This window comes from Vipera berus, assembly GCF_964194415.1.
Source record: "Vipera berus genome assembly, chromosome: 2".
Taxonomy (NCBI): domain Eukaryota; kingdom Metazoa; phylum Chordata; class Lepidosauria; order Squamata; family Viperidae; genus Vipera; species Vipera berus.
Window position 1 is genome coordinate 175297961 of NC_138203.1, and position 23501 is coordinate 175321461.

General features: G+C 35.8%; 1 protein-coding gene across 2 annotated transcripts in view; it reads right to left on the reverse strand.

The window, feature by feature from the left end:
* Nucleotides 1-23501, reverse strand: part of B3GNTL1 (UDP-GlcNAc:betaGal beta-1,3-N-acetylglucosaminyltransferase like 1) — a 161352-nt gene that overhangs the window by 66150 nt on the left and 71701 nt on the right. For both annotated transcript variants that reach the window (XR_014025583.1, XM_081320974.1), the window contains exon 7: nt 2950-3045. Coding sequence is in view for 1 of the 2 variants with exons in the window: in XM_081320974.1 (XP_081177100.1) it covers nt 2950-3045 (96 nt within the window). In the remaining variant the exon portion in view is untranslated. The remainder of the gene's footprint in view (nt 1-2949; nt 3046-23501) is intronic.

Here is a 23501-nt window from a genome sequence, read left to right on the forward strand (position 1 = left end):
GTTTTATTTCTTAATACAGGGGTCTTCAAACTTGGCCCTTTTATGACTTGTGGACTTCAGCACGCTGGCTGAGGAATTCTCTGAGTTGAAGTCCACAAGTCATAAAAGGGCCAAGTTTGAAGACCCCTGACTATTACAGGGTACTACTTTTCTGTTTGCTTACAGACACATGCACGCTAAGGAGGCCAATGAACAATATATAGTTTTCATAGAGGTTTCAAAACTCTGGTTCTTTCTAGAGTGGTCACCAAAGAAATTTCTATAAATCCTGTTACAACCATTCATTCGTGTAATGCTTAGCCTTAGACTTTTCCCAAACCATACAAATCCAGTTAAGCTTTTTCCTAGCTTTGTGGCTGAGCTCAACAGTCATGCCCTGATAGCCCTATAAATTATATTGGTCCAATCTCAAAGCAGGAAATTTGTGATAAAGTTATAATTGCTTGGTTGTTTTGAAAAACAAAGTTAAAGGATTAACCTCCTGAAACAAAAATATGTGAGCAGCCACAGTACACTTGGAAAGGAGTAAAGATCAAGCAATGTATTGGATTAATTACCCCAGCATGCTTAGCAACATACTATTAAGGTATGCTGTTAAGAAGCCTTGTGTAAGAAGCATAATTTATTTTGCTTAAAAACTCCATCTTGGACTCAGCTCAAGAACTGATCTCTGTTCAGTTTTACCCATAATGTGCCAAAAATATCAGTCTGCATTTTGTCTTTATTTTTCCCCAGAGCTGCTAGACAAATCCTTGGGCAACCTTACAATATTTTAATTCAGCTACTAAAAAAAATGAATCTAATACATTTGCATTTCACCTCGACACTGTCAACAAATGAAACAAAATTAAGAACAAAACATATCTAAAGATTTTTTCTGTTTCCATTAAACTTTCTCTTTCTGGGATGCTGATATATTTTCTGAAATACAATAAAATATACAATTAGGTTGATAAATTTCAGTAAAAGTTTAGAGCTGATACCAAAGCTCACTTTTCCTTGACGTAAAGAAAATGATGTAAGGGAAGGGCATGTTGGAAAAGCAATTATTATGAAATTTTTAGAATTACATATTATGAATTGTCAGAGGACTAGTTTTCAGCGGTCTTCACCTACTTCCAAAACATTGTTTTCATTTCCAACAGAATCTATTTCTATGTTATCTGCCTCTTTTAATCCTAACAAATTGTTTCCTTTTCTCTATTTCACATTATGCATTTTTGTCTCTTTGCTACAAACTTTGCAGCTAACATTTTTCCTATTCGTAGCTTCTTTAACTCCAGGCTCTTTTACTTAATCATTCCATTAAACATCTTTCATTCCATTAAACATTTCATACTTTTTTATTAGTAAACTCTATAAAGCTGTGTATAAGTATGCTTTTAAACTCTGTTCAGTTTTCTTTGCATCCACTTCCCATTTATTCTGTTGAAAAAAAATCTTCTAATTCTTTTACATACAGCAATATGTAAAAGAACTTTGCACTTTTTACAGTCATTCTATTTTCAATTCTTTGTTTTTCTTCCATGTAAATTTTCTCCTGAGATTCATTCAGTACTATCAAATAATACATCCCTTATTTAGAACCAGAAAGTCTTGTCATTTTTTAATCATTCACTAATTTTCTAAATCTTTCATCAGAAATAATCAAAAGTCATACCCTATACTTTAACTCTATAGTTCTTTGCCATGTGTATTGATAGATTTATGCTTAAAGACGTTTTAAAGAACTGGATGTTTTTGTAAAGAGATATACACAGAAACAGTCACCATTCTTACTTTTTCTTGAGACTGTAACTGGTCTATATACCCAGTTGCCTTGTTCCATTCCATTCATTTATGTCATCAAACAGAATAATTTCTCCCCTGTATCAATAAGTCAGAATACTGCAGATTTTCCAAAAACTCCATTTATGCTTTTTTATTTATCAGTATGCAAACATGGAAACATGCAAGTATCATCAACCTATGAAATTCTGTTTTCATACAGAGAACTCCATGACAATAACTTAATACTAAGCTGGAGAGGTGCCCCTCTTACCAGCTTGAATTGTATTTTTGAGGAAATTGTATTTTTACATCTGCCTATCTATCTTTTAAATTATAACTCACCTTGTGTTCATTTGCAGAACAGCAATATGTCACAACATACACACAGAACTCTTCCATCTTACAAGTGAGTTTGTTATTGTAAAATTTCATGCATAATGTATGACATCACTTCTATACACTACTTTGCACTGCACTTAGTAAATGGTGTCTCAGAATACGTCACAGGGTTCAGTGCTAGGCAAAATATTTAAAATGCTGTGTTAATATTAGGAAAATTCTAGAGGTACTTGTTATGAAAAAGCTGATGTTCCTTATGTGTTTGCAGAATGTCACTACAGATTGGCACCAATGTCTTCACAAATAACAGAACAAATAGCATCACATTAACATTCCTTTTTGTGCTCTTTTAAATTCAATTAATTAAAGCGATGATGGTGCTCCACTGGAGAAGCTGAAGGATCAGGTTGGGGACAGATTGCCTTGGAGAAAAATCTATCTAAGTGGTTGCTAAGAGGTGACATCAAATTGATGGCACATAATCAATCAATGAGAATGCCATAAAAATAGATTTGTGCTGCTTAGTTCCTCTATCAATGGCACTTTGAAAACAGGCTAATTTCTTAATTAAATATAACTCAGTCAAATGTTTGAACTTCAACAGTGATTAGGATCGCCTGGTGCAAGGATCCCTTGAGACATTATTGCATAGATTTTCCAACTTAGAGCCCTCTAGATATGTGAGGAGTATAACTCACAGAATTTCTAGCCAAAAGCACTCCTGGGTGGAGATTCTTATAACTGTACTTCTAACATATCTGGAGGGCATCCAACTGGGAAAGAGTGAGATCAATCTTTCCCATAGTTAGGTTATGCTCCTCTCCTTTTCATATTACGTACCTTTCCTCCTTCATTAAATCTTCCTACAAGATAAAACCATTCCCGAGAACAGAACCATGTTGGCATAATTACTGTTGGTCCATGGGAGGTGAAAACCTAGAAACAGAATGAGAAAATAGCCTATTATTTTTCAAAGCAGCATAGTTCTTAAGAAATAAATTTGAGGAGCCAATACTTCTTCTCTGCTAAGGCTGAAAGTCAGGTAAGTATTTCTTTTGAGAAAAAAGGGTTGTTTTGTTAAGAAAACTGAGTAATATTTCAGGACAAGTAAGAAATGCTGTGAATACTATAATAAATTCTAAATGTTTCATTATAAAGCTGCAGTGGGAAAGAGTACTGTTAATTGATAGAATGGTACTGAAGAAGGCAATAAACACTTTCCCAATGAACTGTATTTCCCCTCTATCTCTCTCCTTAGAACTTAAAGTATGGGCTATATATAACACCATTTAGATCACAAAATCAACAAGTCAGGAATGAAACATATTCCCAAAATAACCATTTTTGCACACTAAAGCAAAACTGAACTCAGGAACTCAGATTACAAATCTGTGATCATGCATTTTGCAGTATCTCATCTGGTTTTGTTTTCAAAAATTTATGCATTTGCGTCAAAAACATAAGGAATCCCAATATAAAACTCCCTTTTTACAACTCTGTAAACCCTTAGTTTGGGGTAGAGTTGGGGCAACTAGATGGAGCTGAGCATTTACTGGCTGGATGCCCTTCCTGACGCCACATGGAGTCTGCAGCAAATATTTTTTCTTTGCACCCTAAGAGAGAAATGCCTGCTGCTATTTAGGATTGAACTTTTAACCTTTCAGGTGGGAGACGAGTGTCTTCACAAGGCCACCATGCTGCTCATAAGGATCCCAATATATGGGCTGTTATTCATATGTGATATTCTATAATGGGATTAATGCATTTCCTAGACAAAGTATCATTGACATTTTCGGCCAGTAATTTAGAAGTAGCCCTTGCATCTGAGGCTTGTCAATGTTTCTTAGATTAAAATAAAGAAAATTTAGTGGCAATCTACATCTTGTTCTATGACATGTAGTAAGTTTCCCATAAGAACTAAACTTCACAAACATGAAATAAAGTAGTTGGAAACTAAGCACACCTGTAATTTTACAGTTTATATATTATATGCCAAAATTAACAACTAATGGAAAGTGCTGTCTTAGAACAAATACTTAGAAAGTATTTGAATGACTCTGTAATAGCCTTAGGCAATTGGTATTTAGTTAAATTTATTTTATGTCCAAGTAACATCTATAAAATAAGAACAAAAATGGCACACATGAATAGAAATATTGGCAAATTTAATTAACCTAAATATTTACACAGAAAACTGAAGCAAACTAGTATCTAGGAAAATAAATGAATGTGACCCTTGATTTGTATATTTCTGAATGACAGTTTCAGTGAATTATACCAACAAAGCCTTTTTTGCTTTAAACAAGCATGTCTTAAACCTACAGCTGAAATAAACCAGAATATCCGGATTATGTAAGGTAAATCTATTTTTTTCCATTAATATAAGACAAAATGTCCAACATGTCTGCAGACTAATCTTCTTGTCAAGAAGTTAAAGGAGCATAGTGCATCCTGCCTTAGGTATTATATCTAAAGCTACTTTTATGAGGTAAGCAAACACAGACATATATTAGTTGTTTCCAGCTGCTTCTTGTGGACTTAACCTATCTTATTCACAGTGTATAGGTGATCCATACAATACCACTATCCATTTATTATTCTGCCATATTTTTGCAGTGCTGATTCTTTCACCCTGTTCCATTACAACTTGCCTATATATTCTTAAAATGCTCTTTAAAAGTAGTATTTTTTTAAAAAAAATTGAACTTAACTTGACAGCCATCATCCAGGATGCCAGATCTGCACAAGTAGCTCCAATTCTTATATTAGCTGTATAACAGATGAATATACACCATTGTTTCACTCCATACCTACCGGTATATTCTTTCTCCAGTCACACCAATAAGAAATAATATCAGTTTGATGAAGCCAAAGTCATCAGCCATGCCAAATTTTTTCAGAATAGGTATATTCAATAGTATTGTCTATTGCTTCAGCCATACAGTCGTATTCTAAATTTATTCACATAGAACTGTTGGCATTTTAACCACTTGTCTTTCTGAACCTTTAAAAAGTTCAGTGGAAATTCCATCTGCATCTGTTTCTTTCCTATTGAAAGGTTGATACTCACTTTCTATTGGTGTTGGTTTTTGAATATACAGTATTCTCTCTCAATAAATATTTCAGTCATTTAAAAATCCTTATTGTATACAGTTTCACTGTTGCCTTTCTATTTTGTTTTAAACTTATTTGCTTCTGTTATCATTTATTTCCACTAGTAGTCTTAGATAGTTGTACCCAAGCCGTACATTTTCCAATGATCTTTCTGATCTTCTAAAAGTTCTCTTATTTTCCTTTATTTGTTGACATTCTTGACTGAGATATCTTTTCTCATCCTTTCTTTGTTTGATATTGAAAGTCTGTATTCAGTTATCATGTCCTTGTTATCCAAGGCTTTTGTCCTTCGGCTATCATGTTGCTAGTTTTAAATGTTCGGTGAATATCCATTTCTAATAGATTCCTTTTGTCTATTTGGTTATAGCTAAGCACATACTTTACAATATCCATTTTGAGTATCATTGCCATTCCATTCCTATTTAACTCTGTCTTTCAAAACACATAGCATTCTCTCAAACTCTAAATCCAAGTTCCAGAGTTCTTTCCAATCTCGCAATTGGAAATAAGAAACATGAAAAGGGCAGAAGGTATCCCTGCATATTTACAGGTGCATCCAAAGCTTAGCAGAATCAAGAATATGAATCCTATCATTATCTTTAACAATAATAATAAAAAAATCCTGTTGCTAATAATGTTCTCTAATAGAGTATGGTTTCTTCTGTTGGGTCTGTTCATTTGTTTTATTGAAAATACATTGCCAATTAATGCAATATGTTAACTTATACATTTCTCAAGGTGCTTTCATCAATGAATGGCCTGGTATATAATAATTTCTCTATCTTATTGTAGGCTAAATATAATAAACCTAAACCAGTCCTTTCCCATTCTAATACTTCCGAATGTACAGTTTAAGGTATACATCACTTAGTGTGTCTGCTGGAGACAAGTTGTCCTCTTATTCATGATTCATAGTATGTCCAGCTAGTATAACTACCCCTCCCTATCTTCTGTTCAATCACAAGTGTTTTTAGAGTTATAACAATTATTCATAATGAAATATTTTGGGACTTAGTTATTCAGACTATTGTAGAAGATTCTGAAATGAAGGCTAATAGCAATCTGATGAAGTACTGGGTTGCAAAGTCATAATATCCAGCTTTCCTTTACCATCAAAAAAAATCATGATATTATTACAAAAATCCAATTTAAAAAACCAGAACTACATCCAGTTAATTACTTATTTAATATATTTATATTCCAGGCTAAATGGATATATATATCTTGCAAAATAAAATATAGTAACTAACAGATGAAATATACTAAAATCTATTAAAGAATACAAAGTTTAAACGTGCATCTATAAAATTACGTAAACAACAACTAAAACAAATAAACAAATAAACTATCTACAAACAAACTTGACGGAACAAATGTGTTCATTTTTTTTTGTCTTCTCCAAATCTGTTATTACAATTACTTGCAATCATATTGCAATCATCCCACCCAGAAAGAAGGAACAAAAGGAACAAAACCTACATAGCTCTTTTTTTTTTCAAAAGGTGGGAATTACACCTCCCCCAGCATCTCAAACTTCCACACATTTCTTGACAGTTACTGCCAAGCCCTAGAGCAATGGGAACTTTCTAGCTTTGCGTGATGTTCATGAGAAGTGCCTAAGACACTCTTACACACGTAAATTATGCCAATTTTTGAAGGCGGCAAGACAAACTGGTAGAACAGCATTATGAATTGATATATGAATTAATCCGTAGGTGTAGATTCAGTAAGATAATGAATTCATTCTCCATTTTCTGCCTTGCCTTAGGGAATATGAAGTCATTTTTTTTTAACAAATTGTCTCTCGGTCAGCTTTTTCTAGCTTCAGAAAAAACTTATCAAATGCTTTCTTTCAGTGCATTTTATATCAAATGGTTACTCTAAAGCAGTATGTGGGTGTCTTTATTCAGTGGCACTGTAGAGCAGGTATTGGTCAACTGGTTTCATTGCTTGCAAAAATAACTGGTAACAAAACTTTCTTTTATTGGTTTCCTGCTAATTCTGTTGAAAACAACACATTGTACTGGCATATGTACATAATTATGACCTGCAAACTGAAACTGGAATGAAAGCTACTCTATTGGAATTAACAATAAAGTAATTCTGTTTCTTAAGAATTGCAAATCTAAAATTGATTTTACCAGTAACTTCTGTATGAGAACAAGAGCATAATGTCAAAAACTCAAGCTAATTAACATCAGGGGTCCTTGTTGCTCTCTGTTATTTTCTTGCAGATGTTTCATTACCCAGACTAGATAACATCATCAGGACTAGCACTGATGATAAACAATATATTTCTCTCTCTTATACAATGAGTGTCTCAGACACAAAGCAATGAACACAGTTCCCTTTCAACATCTAATCTACAACCAGTAGATTTCTGACCTTTTAAGAAAAGGACATAAACTCTGGGAGTAGGCAAAGGTACAGTGGTTTTCACTTACAGTAACAACTACACTTTCAGTGCCCATTCGAACATACAGTGACACTAAATGAACCAGGCCTCATACTTACAGAGTTGCATCATCCCTACAATCATGTGATCACTGTTTGTGACCTTCCCTGCTGGTTCCCGACAAAGTCAATGATGAAACCAGCAGGAAGTTGCAAATAGCAACCATATGACTTTGTGCTTAACGATGGCAACCACAAGTGATGGAACTGCCATCACTAAATGGTGCACTCACATGATGTTGTGTTTTATAACAGCATCACTTAGCAATTCAGGTCCCAATTACCATCATTAAGTGAAGACTAATTTTAACATTTTTTTTAATTACGTGTGTCTATTTAAAACCTCTTAAAGAAATCAAATATGAAATTTCTAATTTCAATGCAAGAGCTTTTTTTTTTCTGGTGAGGAGCTGCTGCTTACAGAGATCCACCAGCCTAGCACTGTGGTCTAATTCCTCTAACTTTCCAGGCTTACAGAAATACAGACTCACATATGTGCTTGCTTAGCCTGGTGGTCACTGCAGAAAAGTGAAACTCAAGGGAAAGGGGAAATTCAGTTAAGAACATCTTGATCTTAGCTAGGTTACCTTAAGTGGCACTCAAGAAAAATTATGACTATTGTACAAGTCACTGCTGCAAGCAAAAAATTAAAACTGAGTGATATTCAAAGTTCATAAATCAAAATTATCCCAGAATTGGAATTCTAGCAGAATTCATACTATTGTCATGATAATAAAAACAATTATAATAATGGTATTCAAAGTCTGAAATATTTCACTTAAGATACTTAAATATTGTGACCATTTATTATAATTACAAGGGAACATGAAAAAGGATTATATGGAAAGCAAATGTGGATGATAATAGAAGATAGAAAACTATACGTGTTAAATGGAAATTTGCAGTGAACATGAAGCAGGAGAGCCACCACAGTTTTCATAAATTTATTCAAATGACCAGTACATGGTAAACTGTAGGGTAATGTTTTAATAAAATCTTTAGGGATAAATGGGAAAGGTCAATAAAGAACTATAAAGCCAACAAAATGAATGAAACTGAATTATGCTCATTGTAAAAATAAGTCTGACACATTTCAATCAAGCAAGTAATCATGATAAAACTTGCCTATTTTTTAAACAGAACATACAGCCAGTTTTACTGTATGGTTTTCTTTTTTTCTGCTTTTTAAAAATTATCCCCTTATTAATTAAGGTCTCCATCATTATCACTCTCTTTTAGCATTCCCACATTTTATTCTTTCACTTCCTTTATACATATTAAGGAACATCTTCCTAGTTCTTTTGGATTTAAATCACAGTAAAATAAAAATGAAACAATATAAGCTGTCGATCTATCATGTCCCAAACAAACCCTAGTCTTGATAAGATTACACATTTATTATATCATGTGTAAACCATTCATTTCCTTTGGAGGCTGCAAAGCTACATAAAAAGTAAGTACACAATCATTGAGTTCTATGGTTTTGTGTATCAGGGCATAATAAAAATCATCTGGTCCTTAGCATTTCTTAAAAGCTTAAATGCTTTCTTTACAAAAAGAAAGTGAAAACTGAGAAGCCGTTCCATAGGTATGAAGAAGCTAAGTAGCAGCTAGGTGCTATTAATCAAATACCCTTGATTAATTAATCATCAGTAAGTGGAATTCCTCTATAAAAACTTAAATTTTAAGAATTTGCTGGTCTCCAGCACTGAGGTGTGTGTTAACACAATGCCAAAGAGTAAAGATATCAGCAATGATCTTAGAGAAGCAATTTTTGCTGTCCATAAATCTGGGAAGGGTTATAAGGCCATTTCCAAACACTCAAAGGTTCATCTACAGTGAGGAAGATTATTCACAAGTGGAAAACATTCAAGACAGTTGCCAATCTTCCCAAGAGTGAAGGTCCCAGCAAAGTCACATCAAGGTCAGACAGTGCAATGCTCTGAGAAATTGCAAAAAACCCAAAAGTCTTCAGGTCTCAACATGTTAAATGTTAAAGTTCAGTATAGTAAGAATAGGACAGGACAGGACAGGATAAGATAGGATAGAAGAGAATATGGAAGAAACCTTGGGGGACTTCTAGTCCAGCCCCCCACTCAAGCAGGAGAACCCTATACCATCTCAGACAAGTGACTGTCCAGTCTCTTCTTAAAAACCTCCATTAGAAAAAGACTGAACAAGTGTGATTTGTTTGGAAGGCTGCCAGGAGAAATCATCCTATCTCAAAAAAGAACATGGCAGCATGGCTTACATTTGAAATGTTGCAACTGAACAAATCACAAGACTTCTGGAACACTGTCCCTTGGACAGGCGCAACCAAAGTGGAGATGTCTGACCATAATGTAAACCGCCCTGAGTCCTTCGGGAATAGGGCGGTATAAAAATTTAATTAAATAAATAAATAAATAAATAAATGCACACTGCCATGTTTGGCAAAAACCAACCAAAGCATATCAGTACAAACATTTCATGCCAGCCATCAAGCATGGTAGTGGAGGAGTGATGATTTGGGCTTGCTATGCAGTACCCAAAGACCCAGCAATCCCAAGCAACTACTGGTTACCATAATTTGATTTTGTGCCTTAAAGGATTTCCATAAGTTCTGAAAAAATTCCTACAGTACAAGGACATTTGGCATGTAACTCACTGAGAAAAAAATGCATCATTCCTTTATTGGGGGGGAACCACGTTACATATCATTGAGAAAATCATTCAACCCACTCAGACAAAGAACAATCAGGAATATATAAGCAGCATTTTAAATCCCAATCTCATATCTTTTTTCTTTGCATGATTAAATATATCTTTGTCACTGATATTGCCATGTGTAACTGTCTAGGTTTCTAGATAGTATTTATGGCAACCTCTGAATGTTTTATTAGGTGTGAAACACATAGAAAAACATATAATGGACATTAAGACATTCATTCCTCAGTTTAAAAGTTCCAAAGACTACTACTAACATCTGGATATATGCTACCTCAGCTATGTTATTCTTAGGCAAAGCCCAGCCAACAGGACTCAGTGTTTCGTTGTGTGGTTAAACTAAATTTTATTCCTAAAGAATAGAGCCCTGTTTTCTGCTGCCCCAAACTGCAGCATTACTATTAGCTTCCTAGAAACACTTCAGAACCTTTATTTACTTCAGACCAAAAACTTTTGTGAGCAAGAGACTATTTTGAAGAAATCTATTTTCTCCCACAGTAGAAAATTATATTATAGTAAATTTCATTCTATGGAGTATTATCCACATTTGTTAGTAGTTTACAACTCTTCCTTAGATTTGCATAGATCTTAGAATAAATGAATTTATAAAAATGTTAGAGTTTGCAGAACATTTCAGTAACACTTCTTAATTCTAACTGAAAGAGAAAATAAAATTAAATTGGTCATTTGTTGTTGAACTACAAATCCCAGAACACTTCACAATGAACCATCATTAATTATTTGGAATTATAAATTCAAAATCCTCACTATTGCAAGGTACATACTATAAATTAACTAGTAATTTCAACTGTATTTCAACTAATAATTTCCTAAATGTAAATATTTAAAAAAATGGAAAATACACTGGGCCAGGGGTAGGCAACCTCGGCTCTTTTATGACTCATGGACTTCAACTCCCAGAATTCCTGAGTCAGCTGACTCAGGATTTCTGGGAGTTGAAGTCCATGAGTCATAAAAGAGCCGAGGTTGCCTACCCCTGCACTGGGCTATGCAAATCAAATCAAGATAGGAAAACTAGCAAAAAACCCATCGCTGCTAATATTTCTACCAAACTAGTCCAATTTGCAAATCAGAACTCACAGATGATTGCAAACAACTTGCTACAAGTTTGATTGGAATAGCTCTCCACATATGGCACTGCTTATACAATAAAGAACTACACGAGAGAATTTTTAAAATAAAATCTTTCTTCCAATGTTCACATTACAGTTTCTTTCAAACTTATCACAAAAGTAACTGTGTAATGTGCGCAAAAGAAAAACTTGATAAGCATGTAACCTTCTGGAATAAAGTGTTTTGAACAAAAATTTCACTATTCTGCCACAACACAAGATACATTTGGAGAAAAAAGAGAAACATTTGAAGAAAATAATGTTTTGACAACTGTTATCTACAGGGATAACTGCCATGCTTTGTGACTGCGTGACAATAAGTGGCACAGTATATACTATCTGGATGAAAAAGAAAAAGGATTAAACTAACTCTCTTAGAAGCTAATATTCCATAGTCAGTAAAGAAATTGAAGTAGAAAAGAGATGTAATACTTCAGTAAGAAAACAGTGTCTCCATAAAGTACTTATACGAAAGAAAAAAGGTTTTAGAATGGCCTTCACAATCCTTAGGTCTGATTATTATTAAAACTCTGGGGGGAAAAATCTCAGACAAGCAGACCTAATCATATTTTTGCTACTCAGTTAGCTGGGGTGTGCAGGAAACACATCACTGGAATAATGGGGAACTTTAACTACCTGGACATCAACTGGGAAATAAACTCTGTGAGTGGAAAATGAAACAGATTCCTGCCATGTCTGACAACGTTTCCATCTTAAAGGTGGGTCAGCTATACTGGACTTAATTCTTACTAATAGGGATGAAATGGTTGAGGGAGTGTAAACTGTAGGAATTTTGGGTGAGAGTGACCTTGTCGTACTAGAATTCACCATAATGCAGGCATCGGTAACTGAACAAAGTCAGACTGATGTTTCAGACTTTAGGAGACATAACTTCAACAAGCTGAGAGATTTGGAAGGATTCCATGGATGGAAATCCTAAAGGGAAAAACAGTTTATGATGTTTGTGGAACACTGAAAAACAAGATAATAAAGGTCCAAACGAAACCAGCATGGCTGTACAAAGAACTCTCTAACAAAGTGAAAGAAAAAAGAACAACTATAACAACTGGAAACAGGACACACAACTAGAACAGAATACCAAGCCCAAATATAAAGGATGGAGTCATGAAGGCTAAGAGCTGATGTAGTTCCAATATTCAAAAAAGAGAAAAAGTGCATCCAGAAAACTACAGATTAATCAGCGTGACATAAATACTAGAGAAATCCTGGAAAAGATAATCAAGCAGTGGATTTGTAAGCACCAGGGAAAAAAAACAAAGAAGCCAGCATGATTTTGTTAAAAGCAGATCATGTCAAACAAACCTTATTGTCTGTTTTGATGAGGTGACTAATTAATGGGTTAAGGAGACACTTTGCATATAGTATATTTAGCCTTCAGTAAGGTATTTGACAAAAATGACTACAGCGTACTTCTTTGTAAGATAGAACAATGTGGGACAGATAGTACCACTGAAAGATACCACTCAACATGTGGTCTACATCTACATGGAAGCATATAACCTAGCTAAGGAGATTGACGGGCTATCCTAAAAATTTGCAGATGACACCAAGCTGGGGGGAATTGCTAACACTTTGGAAAATGGACTCAAGATTCAGAAGGGTCTTGACAGTCTTCAGCATTGGGCCCTATCCAACAAGATGCAGCTCAGTGGTGAGAAAAGTTAAGATCCTGCACTTAGGCAGGAAAAACCAAATGCATAAGTAGAGAATAGACAGTACTTGGCTCAATCCCTATGAGAGAGATCTATGTATCCTGGTGGACCACCACTTAAGTATGAAGCAGCAGTGTACTGCAGCTGCCAAAAAAGCTTATGCAGTCCTAGGCTGCATCAACACTGGAATAGCATCAAGTTCACAAGAAGTGATAGCACAATTCCAAGTAGTAAGGTCATACTCGGAATACTGCATCCAATTCCCTTTACCGTACAAAAAAGATGCTGAAACCTAGAAATAGAAGAGCAACAATGATACCGGGTCTGGAGGCTAAATCGTATAATGACTGTCTAAAGGAAGTTTAGGTATGTTTAGCTTAACGAAGAGAACATTTTAAGGATGACATGATAGCCACATTCCAATTCTTGAAGAACTGTCACTGGGAAGAGGGGGTTGATTTAGTCTCCTTATTCTCCTAAAAACAGGACAAGGAGAAATGGGTGGAAACTCAGAAGGAAATCCAACATAGAACTCAGCAAAAATTTCCTGACAGTGAGAACAATTAGTCTTGGGGATAGTTTGCCTCCCAGAGTTGTGCATGCTCCATCGCTGGAGGTTTTTTACGACAAGATTGGAAAACCATTTGTCCAGGATGGAATAAAGACTCCTGCCTTGGACAGAGGGTTCAACTAAAAGACCTCCAAGTCCCTTCTAGTCCTATGATTCTATGATTCTATATTCCTGAACCTTAATGTTTTTGCAAGGAAACAATTCCTAAAGCAAAATAGATATATTCTTAGCTGGATACAGGAAATAAGAAACTGTTGCATCTACAAAGGATCTGTTGACAACTGGTATAATGAATAAAAAGCTCATCCCTGGTTGAAAATAGCTCTCTCATACAATTGCCAAGCAGCTCTTTTTAAATCTCAGCTGTACATACTTTGAATAGCATGCAAAGGCAATGTTTTTGAGCTGCTAGTATCTGTTATTTATGAAAACAGCCTCATTTTAAAAGACTTATTTACAGGTTGAAAAAATATGTCACTGCTTTAAGAGTAGTATTACTAAAAGCAAAGGCTTTTTGTTTTTTTAGACTTGCCTCTGAAAAAAACAGCAGAATTTCTGCATCACCGTGGAACTAAAGCACTTCTTCCAAATCATTTTTAAAGTGTGTACAGTTCTAAGAAATAATTACATGTCTGGTCTTTGAGGACTGCCATAAGAAATACGAAGAGAAGTATTTTGAATGCTTACATGAATTACAGAAAAGTTTCTATAATATAAACAATTTTTATAAATATAATACTTATTTTACAAAATAACTTTTTAAAATAGAATAAAAACATTGTATTAGTAGTGGCTTCATTTTATTTTCCTAAAATTTGCTATAATGCCTGCCTACAGGTTCCCCACAGCTGCATTTAATTGTTATATACTTTGCTCTACTTTTTAAGCAACTAGGGGATACAGTAAGAAAAGTAAAGGGACAAATAATTGTCAAAGTAATAAGTCAATGTGAAACAGCCATTATTGTGAAAGCAACAATTTTCTTCTGATTACCGAACTAGATTTTCTCAAATTATATATAAAGAATATCATTTGAAATGCTGTGTATATAATCTTCACAAGAAAACCAAACATGGTAACAAAGATTTTTTGTAAATGCAGAGAAGCCATAATTTATGCCAAGAACATGCTGATCTGTTACAAAAACCTGTTCTGCAATGGGGCAAGGGGTGAATCTTTACAAGTCTTTTTCCATGGCTCTGAATGAACAGGAAATAAATATAAAGTACCCATTAGTTTGCAATGGAATTAGAAAAGCAAAGGCTGAGAGGAAGAAAAAAGCCATCAACATTCCCTGGGTCAGCTTTTATAATAAATGTAAGTTGGCTTTTTTCACAGTGTAGCTTCATTTACTATTTACTACAAAACATGGCTGAAAAGGTTTTATTTTCGTTTTGTCTTTCAAAAACCAAACCTTGAAAAGGCAATCTAACACAGAATAGAAAAGGACTTCATTTATGAAAAGTTACTAGTTATATTTACTTTCACTTCCAATATCATTTTTCCCTTCTGTACAACCTATTACTGCCTTGGATTTATTAACTGACATTGGTCAAAACTACACTGAAACACGTTTCAGTTCACAGAAAGATGATAAAAGAGATCATCAATATAAAACTAGCAGAAAACTGTATTTCCAAATAAATCCATCGGAACTACAAATACAGCTTTTTCTTCCACTGAAGACAATGGATTTACACAACTAAACTACCTTGGTACAGATCACTAATTCTACAGATTATTGAAATATGAGACTACCTTACATTAGGATCAAATAATGTAGACTTCAGGGATGATTTAAAAAAGACACTGTGGTGGCCATGGTCAAAGCGCTCATTAAGTATTAACAAAATGCTACAAATGACATGTAATAACATGTTCAAAGTCTGCAACAAAATTATAGTATAAAGTATAAGGAGAGTTTAAGAATGTAGTGCTGTCAGATGCCAGCCTGAAATAAAAATGATAGCTTAGACAACAGAAATGGCATTGCTCCATTCTTATAAATGGAAATGCAGTCAGTACCCATTTTATATTGTTTTTTTTAAAACTTAAGAAATGTGGTCTCCTTCAGACCTGACATTAGGGTTAATAAGATGAAAGGTGTGAGTGACTGTTTATAAAGGAGTGTTGGTGAAACTTTTCCAGATGTGCTCACTGTAATATTTGTGTTCATGCTGGAGTATATTAAATCATTTAAATCTAAAATCCATGCTTCATAATGCTCTAAAGTACTATTTGAATATTTTAATCCCATTGCAGAAACCTGATATAGACAATTCAATTCATACCATACATTCTGGGTGTGAGAATTATGTTATTTTGGGGAATAATTAAATCTGAAGAAATATGCAAATAATAGAAGAATGGGCATTTTTTTTTCTGTGTAGAGTCCTATTTAATCAGGACAATGAAAGTCAAAACTATAGTTTCTGAAATCCTTTGTCTCTCTGCAAATGTGGAAAAATTGAATAAATTTTCCAAAAGTTGAATTTATCATTAAGTAAAGGCCTTCAGAAACTGGTATGGGTCTACCCATCCCAATATAACAGAAGGCAGATTCTGAATAAAATTATGGTTAAAAAGCAGACTTTTTCATCTCATTTAAAACATGGGCATGAATTCTGCCTTATAATTCAGCTAGACCAGGGGTGTCAAACTCATTTTCACTGAGGGCCACATCAGCATTGTGGTTGCCCTCGGGGGGCCGGGTGGGTGTGGCTAGGATGGGTGTGGCCTACTGGGTAGGTGTGGCTAGGATGGGTGTGGCCTACTGGGTGGGCATGGCCAGCTCAACATCACTTGCTTCAGGGGTTCCTGGGTAGGACTGGGGCAGATCTGAGGGTCTCTGGCAGAGGAGGATGGGACCAGGGCGAGTGCCGGGACATGGTCCCTCCCACCCTCCCATCCTGTTCTTTCCTTCTTCCCTCCCACCCTCCATTCCTTCCTCCCTCTGTTCCTTCCTTCTTCCCTTCCTTCCTCTGTTCCTTCCTTCTTCCTTCCCACTCTCCATTTCTCCATCCCTTCCTCCCTCCCTTCCTTTGCCTTCTCATCTCTTTCCTTCCCCTGCACTCAGGAAGGGGTGATGGGAGGGGGAGGGATTGCCAGCACTAATATGCTGCTGTTGCTGGCCATTCCTATACTATGTGGGTGGGTGAGGGCGGTCCCATTGAAAGGGATGCCTCATGGCTGCCAGGCTGGAGGTGCAGGGGGGGCTGATCTACACCCTGGTTGCGTCCATCAAAGCCAGGACACTCTCAGCCTAAGATCCACTGGAACCAGCAAGGAGCTGCCCCATCACCTCTGTCCTGGCCCCTGGGTGTGTGTACAGGAGACGGCCAGTGTTGGCATCCTGGCTGAAGACAGCCTGCAGGGCAAGACAGCCAGCATGGATGCCGGACTCTACTTGTGTGCACACCCAGAGGGTGGGGTGGGGCTACCCCGTGGATTTAAGGCTGAATGTATTCTGGTTTTGATGGATGCAATCAAGTTGTAGATCAGTGCCAACCTCCCCCCCACCAGGACCTCCACCCTCGCAGCCACAATGCATCGCTTTCATTGGCACAGACTCCCCTCCCCACACAGGATAGCAAGACAGGCAGCAACATGGCAGCGCTGGCAATCTCTCCCCTTCCCATCACCCCTTCCTGAGCATGGAGGAAGGAAAGATGAGAAGGAGAGAAGGAAGGAAGTGTAGCAGAGAGGGGAATTGGGGGGGATCGGCACTGCCTGGGAGGCTTTGCCAGAGGTCTGGGGATTCGGCAGAGAGGTGAGGAGCTCCAGAGGCCTCCGCAGTGGCTGGGAGCGGGGCGGGGCTCTTGGGGAGGGATTTTTAAAGGGGAAGAGGAGATTGACTGGGGGAAGAAGATTTTAGTTTCTCTTTTCCGGAGAGACAAGCCAGGAGGGAGAGCAAGGTAGGAAGTTTATTCTCTGGAGAGAGAATAAAAAAACTATTTAACTTATATGCAGAGCACATCATGAGAAAGGCAGGGCTAGATGAATCAAAAGTTGGAATTAAGATTGCCGGAAGAAATATCAACAACCTAAGATATGCAGATGATACCACTCTAATGGCAGAAAGTGAAGAACTAAAGAGCCTCTTGTTGCGAGTGAAGAAGGAGAGTGCAAAAGTTGGGTTGAAACTTAACATTAAGAAAACCAAGATCATGGCATCCGGCCCTCTCAATTCCTGGCAAATAGATGGGGAAGAAATGGAGGTAGTGACAGATTTTATTTTTCTGGGTTCCAAGATCACTGCAGATGGGGATTGTGGCCAAGAAATTGAAAGACACTTGCTCCTGGGGAGGAAAGCAATGGCAAATCTAGACAGGACACTAAAAAGCAGAGACATCAACCTGTCAATAAAAGTGCATATAGTCAAGGCTATGGTCTTCCCAGTTGCAATGTATGACAGTGAAAGTTGGACCATAAGAAAGGCTGAGCGCCAAAGAATTTAGGCCTTTGAACTATGGTGCTGGAGAAGACTCCTGCGAGTCCCTTGGACTGCAAGGCGATCAAACCAGTCAGTCCTAGAGGAGATCAACCCTGACTGCTCTTTAGAAGGCCAGATCCTGAAATTGAAACTCAAATACTTTGGCCATCTAATGAGAAGGAAGGACTCACTGGAGAATAGCCTAATGCTGGGAAAGATTGAGGACAAGAGAAGAAGGGGACGACAGAGAATGAGGCGGCTGGAGTCACTGAAGCAGTAGGCGTGAGCTTAAATGGACTCCAGAAGATGGTAGAGGACAGGAAGGCCTGGAGGAACATTGTCCATAGGGTCGTGATGGGTCGGACACGACTTCGCAACTAACAACAACAACAAAATTTTGATGTGACACTGAAACTATTTTTATCAAAGTGACCTAGAAATAGAATTTCTCTTTATTTTCTATTTTTAAAATTTTGCTTTGTTTTATCTAAAACCAAAACTAGAATCAGATATCTGCAAAGACTTATAAAGTTTTCCAAGATTAATGTTTGAAGGTTTTGTTGAAGTTTAGAAAAAAAAATATCAATTTCTTTTAAGGTCATTGCCTGAGGAAAATAGTATTTGGTTTAAAATATCCAATTTTGTTTCATATAAACAGATCTGTCAGCAGAGATGTAAATAACTTAATAGTCACTGCTTGCAAAGGACCAGAAAGCTTTTTGTGCTATTTATTGTAAAGACACCAAGAGATCTTAAGTCCACAAACAAATCTTTATGGAACGGATCTGCCTACTAGGCCCACCCAAGAAAGTAAGCAGTTCTACAACATACATAGTTCAACTTAGGTAGAAATTTAAGATTGAAAAATAGAAAAGGATGACAAGATGCAGTAGTTCAGTCCAGATAGAATTAGCATCCTATATTCAGCTGAAACAGTTATAAACAAACCACAGAAATATGTTCTGGTAGCTGTGCCACTTTGTCCATGAAGCCAGGAAATATTTCTGAATTAACCAAGCCTTAGTTTTCACTAAACCATGCTTACTTCAGAACAGATATAGATGCTGAACATACAGATTTCCCTTTGTTGTAAACTGTTCTATTTGAAGGAAAAAATGGCTTATTATTATTCTTCCTTCTCATGATCTGCTAAAATTTATTAGGTTCTTTAGAACTCAAGCTAAGTGCAACTGCTGAGAGTACACCCTGCAAATTATCGTTCTATGCAATTTTCTACTTTACTAGTAATACAACTCTAATACTGAATCTTAAAGATTAGAAAAATAATGGGCACATAACGTATTGTTTCTTATTGTAAAAATAAGTAAAAATATTTACTGGAAGAATAATGCGCTTCATTTTAATTATTTGGTAAAAAAAATTAAAACAACTGAAATCATGTAGTGTGTATATTTTTCATGGAATTATGCCAACACAGAATTTTATAATATCTCTTATCTTTCAGAAATTGTCAGTAATTTTAATCAGGATTCACTCAGAGATCTAATACTCCAGTCTCACAAAATCTGCTATTAATAATTTAGATCTTACTAAATCAATCAGAATAAAGCTGGAAGGGACCTTGGAGGTCTTCTAGTCCAGTCCACTGCTCAAGCAGGAGACCCTAAACCATTTCAGACAAATGATTGCCAGTCTCTTCTTAAACCCCACCCCCAGTGATGAAGCACCCACATCTTCTGAAGCTGTTCCACTGGTTAATTCACTGTTAGGAATTTTCTCCTTAATTCCAGATGGTTTCTCTCCTTGATGAGTTTCCATCCATTGTTTCTTGTCTGCCCTCTGGTGCATTGGGAAATAAATTAACCTCCTCTTTTTTGTGGCAGCCTCTCAAATACTGGAATACTGTTATCATGCCCCCCCCCAATCCTTTTCTTTAGCCAAACTCAAATCCTGCCACGTTCTTCATATGTTTTAGTACATCCCTCTAGTGACTGAAGATCTGCAGTTGCTGTTTCAAATACACATACACTTCTAAGATGACTACATTGACAACATCACTTTTAATTTTAGGGAACTAAGAAAATAAGAAAACAGTTTCACCTAGATAAAATGTTGCTAAGATGCAAAGGTCACTTGATGAGAAAAGGTATCAAAAAGGAAACATGCTGTAAAGATAAGCATACATGACTTTTCAAGTTTCTATTTTCAATTATTTTGGAGGCATTTAGGATTCAGTATGGATTTTATGTACCTCTTTTTCTGGGCATTAAAAGTGAAAAAAAAAGAAAAACAAAACATGCTTAATCAAGGGTGCCTTTTTTTCTTTTCTTTTCTATTGCTGGTCAGAACTTCTCTGGAAGACAGATATCAGGTATTTCTGAATTCCATGGATCTTTCTAGTAGTTTCGACATTACAGTTTTATGTATCTGCATCACTGTAAATTTATTAAATTATATTATCACAACAAATCATGCAACCTCTGATACACAAACTGAAATACTAATTTATTACTGCTCATTTATAGCTGCATTTATCTGATTGCAGTCCAGCCTTGTGAAGAAATAGCTTGCCAAGTACATTAGTCCTAAAATTTTAGGAAATGATTTATAAATTGCAGTTACCATTAAACTGAATATGTTTTTATTACTTTGATATCCAGTCTTCAGGAAATGAGCTCCTTATTTCTATTATTTTTTGAAATGGTATGAACATTAAAAAATTACATGCTTGATAACATTTCTAACTTCAACATTCATTCTTGTTAATGATTTTCTCCAACAACAGATACTCACAATGTTTTTACTTTCAAAAATATTTTAGAAACCAGATCGTAAAATGTTCAAACAACTATAACTTAACTTCCTCTTATGTATTAACTCATGCAACACTACAGCAAGTGTGAGTCCTTTAAGGACAGATTTTCCGTAAATCTGATCCAGTTAAACCCACTGTTCTCAGTATCAGCATTCCCTCATTCCCATCATTATTCATTCAAGGAAAATGGAGAACCACTACATCTGAAATATTCCCAAGGACTCATTTGCTTGCTTGGAGGTTGTGCCCTTTGGTCAAATTAATGAAAGGAGAATGATGAATTAGTTTCTTACATGTCTCAGACGGCATTTATTTCTCTTTACAGTTGTCCTGCTAAGTCAAGGACAACAGCCATATATATTGCTCAATAAATGACAAGAAATAATTTAAGATGGTAGTGTCAATTAATATCTTTAAGGCTATTTACCCACACCTCACAGACTCAGCCTTGTTGGAAACAGGAAGGCATTTATTCTGCTAACAAAAATCTAAACTCAAAGCAGGCATGAAATCTGAATCTCTGGTACAATCCAGTGGGAGCTACTGCTACACAATTCATATTCAGGTCAAATGGAGAAAGGTAGTGAAGAAAAACAAACTCATATTCCCAAATGAAATCCTACCCAACCCAAGAAAATGCATAGTTAGGAACACTAGATATAAAATCAATTAATAGATTACATTCTAGTATTTAAAATCTGGTGTGACTCACTTAACTACCTTGAGAACAACAGAAATTCTGATCTCAGTTATGTCATGGAGCTATCAGTAGTAAGAATTATTATTCTCTAAGGAAAAAAAAATAAGAATCTACTTCCCTTCTTGTAAATTCTATTTAAAATCATGTTCTATTTCACTACCAATTCAGTTAACTTTTCAAAAAGAACCCAATCGTTCCATTGGAATATAATCCTATTTCAATCCTGTCTCTTATTCAGCAAACATTGTGCCACGAAAATATCCTGTGCCTCTAAAATAAATTATATATTGTTTTCAGAATGAAGTCATTTCTGCAAATCTTTTTAATGATAAAAAGTTTATTTCAAAAATAGTAATCAAGCAAACAAAATACTGATATCTTATATCTATCTTGAGGTACTGACTAAAAACAGAATTAAAGTATTTTGCTAAATTCTAAAACAAATATTTTGCTATGATCTTAACTCAAAGTAAGCTGAGTCATCAGATTTCAATAAAACTAGGTTTGTCTGATACATATCGGAGATATTTATCACTTGTACTTTTTTAATTCCCTCTACAGATCTTTTAAAATAATATGAAATCATCATCATCATCATGTGCTTTTTTTCTAAAAAACAAAAAAAGGTGCCAGAACTCAGAGGTGCTGTCACTGGGAGCGATGCCGATGTCTTGCTACGGCGTCGCCGCCTGTCCTTTGCACCCCCACCCCTGCGGCTCAGAGCCACATGCCGTGGGGATTCCCCTCCCTACAGCCGCCATGGGGATTCCCCTCCCCGCAGTTACCATGCCGCAGCCCGTGCTGAGCCTGCACCCGGAGCTGCTCCGAACCCCGACCCAGAGCTGTGTTCCTTGTGGCAGTGGTCTCTGGCACCAAACAGGCTCTTCCCAACCACATCCAGAAAAATTTGTACCAAACATTGGAATTCTCAAGGCCATGTTTAGTATTTCCCAGCAATCTGTTACTGGAAGGAAAAAGCAATCCCTGCTGCGTTACTGATCCCAGAGAAGCATTTGCATGTATGCAGGTATCCTTAGGGTGCCATAGTTATGGATGAGAAATATTGGTTGCAAAGTTGGCATTTCTGGATGTAATACAGATATTTTGGACTTTTGTTTCTTTGCATGTTTGATATTTTTAAAAAGGCATATGCTACTACACTTATGCACATATGTAACATCTTTTGCTAAGATACATGACCACTGCTTGTCCAGAATGTGAAAAGTGAAAGATTGTGACTAAACAAAATTTTAATGTACAGATAATACCACCAGAAATTATTTTAGCCTTTTTAATAAATGTTGTTATTGATGTAAAGCTCACCATGGAAAACGTCATATATTGTTATGTATATACCTGGTTAATTATTTAAAGACTGAAGTGCAACATAACTAGATTCTAAATAATCTATTTTTCAAAACACACAACAGTCCAAACAGTAAAAGTAAAGTCCAAATTAAGAATATTTCATTCTTAAGAATTGTTTAATTTAAAGTGGTTTACTTGTAATAGATGGATATAGATTCAAAAGTTTTCAAGAGTATTTACAAAAGATACTATTTTTTTTCTAGCATCAGCTAAATTAGACATATTACATTGAGAAAAATGTTTCTCATTTCTTTCCTGTTACCTTTATAGATTTCATTGCAGAGATGTTAACATAGGAAATAGATTATTTTGTTATCTAATTTTACCTTCCAAAAGACAGAAGCAGATGAAAAATGTGAGGTTCTTTCCTGTTGGCTTTTTTGAATTAACTGTATTAGATTCTAAAAGTTTAGTTCCTAAAGAAGTAACCTTGTAAATAATTTTAATGTCCTCCTCTAGTGCAGG